We start from the raw sequence: 2,317 nt of genomic DNA on the forward strand, positions 1-2,317 counted from the left end.
CCGAGTGTCTCCTGGCACCACTACCACCATCTCCAGATGATGACCTTTGAAAAACACAAACACCACCACTCGAGTGTCTTCTGACACCTCTACCACCGTCTCCAGATGATGATCTTTGAAAACCACAAACGCCACCACTCGAGTATCTTCTGATACCTCTGTCATCGTCTCCAGCTGATGATTTTCTGAGATGACACACAGCTTCCATCCAATGTCCTCTGGGACCTCAACCACTTTCTCCCACTGATAATTTTTTGAGATTACAGGTAGCTCTACCATTTGAGTGTTCCCTTGGACCTCAGCCACCTATTTCAATAGAGTGTCCTCTGGTATCTCTACCACTGTCTCCAGCTGAAGATGTTCTGAGGCCTCACACACCTCCTCTTGAGTGTTCTCTGATACCTCTACCACCATCTCAAGCTGATGATTTTCTGAGCCCACACACACGGCCACCCGAGCGTAATCTGTGACCTCTACCATCTTCTACAGCTAGTGACTTTCTGAGACCACAGGCAGCTCCAGCACTTGAGCATTTTCTGGAACGTCAACCTCCTATTTCACTCACGTGTCCTCTGGGACTTCAACCACCTACTTCACTCCAATGTCCTGTGCCACCTCAACCATCTTCTCCAAGTGAACACTCTGAGACCACAGTCACCTCCTTCAGTCAAGTGCTGTCTGGTATCTCCACCATCTTCTCCAGCTGGTGATCTTCTGAAACCACACACACCTCCAGCAATTGAGTGTCCTCTGAGACTTCCTTCATGTCTTCCAACTGTTTGTTTGATGGGACCTCCAGCACCTCCTCCGGCCGCACCTCCTATGGGACTTTATCCACCTCATCCAGGTGTCTGTCCTGAGGTACCTCAACTTCATCCACCTGTCTGTCATGTGGGACCCCATCCACCTCATCCAGGTGTCTGTCCTGGGGGGCCCCATCCGCCTAATCCAGGTGTCTGTCCTGGGGTACCCCATCCGCCTCATCCAGGTGTCTGTCCTGGGGGACCCCATCTGCCTCATCAACCTATCTGTCCTGGGGGACCCCATCCACCTCATCCAGGTGTCTGTCCTGGGGGACCCCATCCACCTCATCCACCTGTCTGTCATGTGGGACCCCATCCACCTCATCCACCTGTCTGTCATGTGGGACCCCATCCACCTCATCCACCTGTCTGTCCTGGGGGGCCCCATCCGCCTCATCCAGGTGTCTGTCCTGGGGTATCCCATCCGCCTCATCCAGGTGTCTGTCCTGGGGGACCCCATCCGCCTCATCAACCTATCTGTCCTGGGGGACCCCATCCGCCTCATCCAGGTGTCTGTCCTGGGGACCCCATCCGCCTCATCCAGGTGTCTGTCCTGGGGGACCCTATCCACCGCATCCAGGTGTGTGTCCTGGGGGACACCATCCACCTCATCCAACTGTCTGTCCTGGGGGACACCATCCACCTCATGCATCTGTCTGTCCTGGGGGACACCATCCACCTCATGCATCTGTCTGTCCTGGGGGACACCATCCACCACAGCCACCTGTCTGTCCTGGGGGACCCCGTCCACCTCATCCACCTGTCTCTCCTGGGGGACCCCGTCCACCTCATCCACCTGTCTCTCCTGGGGGACCCTGTCCACCTCATCCTCCTGTCTCTCCTAGGGGACCCGGTCCACCTCATCCACCTTTCTGTCCTGGGGTACCCCGTCCACATCATCCACCTGTCTGTCCTGAGGGACCCCGTCCACCTCATCCATCTGTCTGTCCTGGGTGACCCCATTCACCTCATCTATCTGTCTGTCCTGGGGGATCCCATTTGCCTCATCCATCTGTCTGTCCTGGTGGACCTCACTTACCTCATCCATCTGTCTATCCTGGGAGACCCCATACACCTCATCCAGCTCTCTTTCCTGGGGGACCTCATCTTCTTCCTCCAGCAGTGTGGTCTCTGGGACTTCAGCCTACTTTTCCACTTAGTGGACACTGGCACCTTGGCCACCTTCTCTACCTTGGTGGCCTCTGGCCCCTTGGCTACCGCCTTCACATGAGTGGCCTCTGGAACCTCAGCCACCTTCTCTACCTTGGTGGCCTCCCTTAGCTGTCACCTTCACACGAGTCTCCTCTAGTACCTAAAGAATCTCCTCGTGACCTCTCAGCCCTCACTACCTCCTTCCCCTAGGTTTTCTCTAGTACTTCGGCCACCTCCTTCCCTTGGCTGACCTGCTGTCTCAACCGACACTCAACCTTCCCCTGACTGTCCTCTCGGACTTCACCCCTCCTCTAGTCATGTGGCCTCGGAGACCTCGACCAACACCTCTAAATGCACCACTT

General features: G+C 55.8%; 1 protein-coding gene across 1 annotated transcript; it reads left to right on the forward strand.

The window, feature by feature from the left end:
* Nucleotides 1-794: 794 nt before the first annotated feature.
* On the forward strand, nucleotides 795-1,760 carry LOC119472887. The gene is made up of 3 exons (XM_037742507.1): nucleotides 795-1,204; nucleotides 1,348-1,656; nucleotides 1,722-1,760. Exons 1-3 carry the CDS (start codon nucleotides 890-892, stop codon nucleotides 1,758-1,760), a joined length of 663 nt encoding a protein of 220 aa, XP_037598435.1. The 5' UTR covers nucleotides 795-889.
* The last annotated feature ends 557 nt before the right edge of the window (nucleotides 1,761-2,317 follow it).

Source organism: Cebus imitator, unplaced genomic scaffold (genome assembly GCF_001604975.1).
Source record: "Cebus imitator isolate Cc_AM_T3 unplaced genomic scaffold, Cebus_imitator-1.0 Scaffold122, whole genome shotgun sequence".
Classification (NCBI taxonomy): domain Eukaryota; kingdom Metazoa; phylum Chordata; class Mammalia; order Primates; family Cebidae; genus Cebus; species Cebus imitator.

Coding starts and splice junctions, on each gene's coding strand:
- LOC119472887 (XM_037742507.1), top strand. CDS start 890: ATGTGGGACCCCATCCACCTCATCCAGGTGTCTGTCCTGGGGGGCCCC. Junction 1,205..1,347: donor GCCCCATCCGCCTCATCCAG/GTGTCTGTCCTG, acceptor CGCCTCATCCAG/GTGTCTGTCCTGGGGGACCC. Junction 1,657..1,721: donor TGTCTCTCCTAGGGGACCCG/GTCCACCTCATC, acceptor GTCTGTCCTGAG/GGACCCCGTCCACCTCATCC.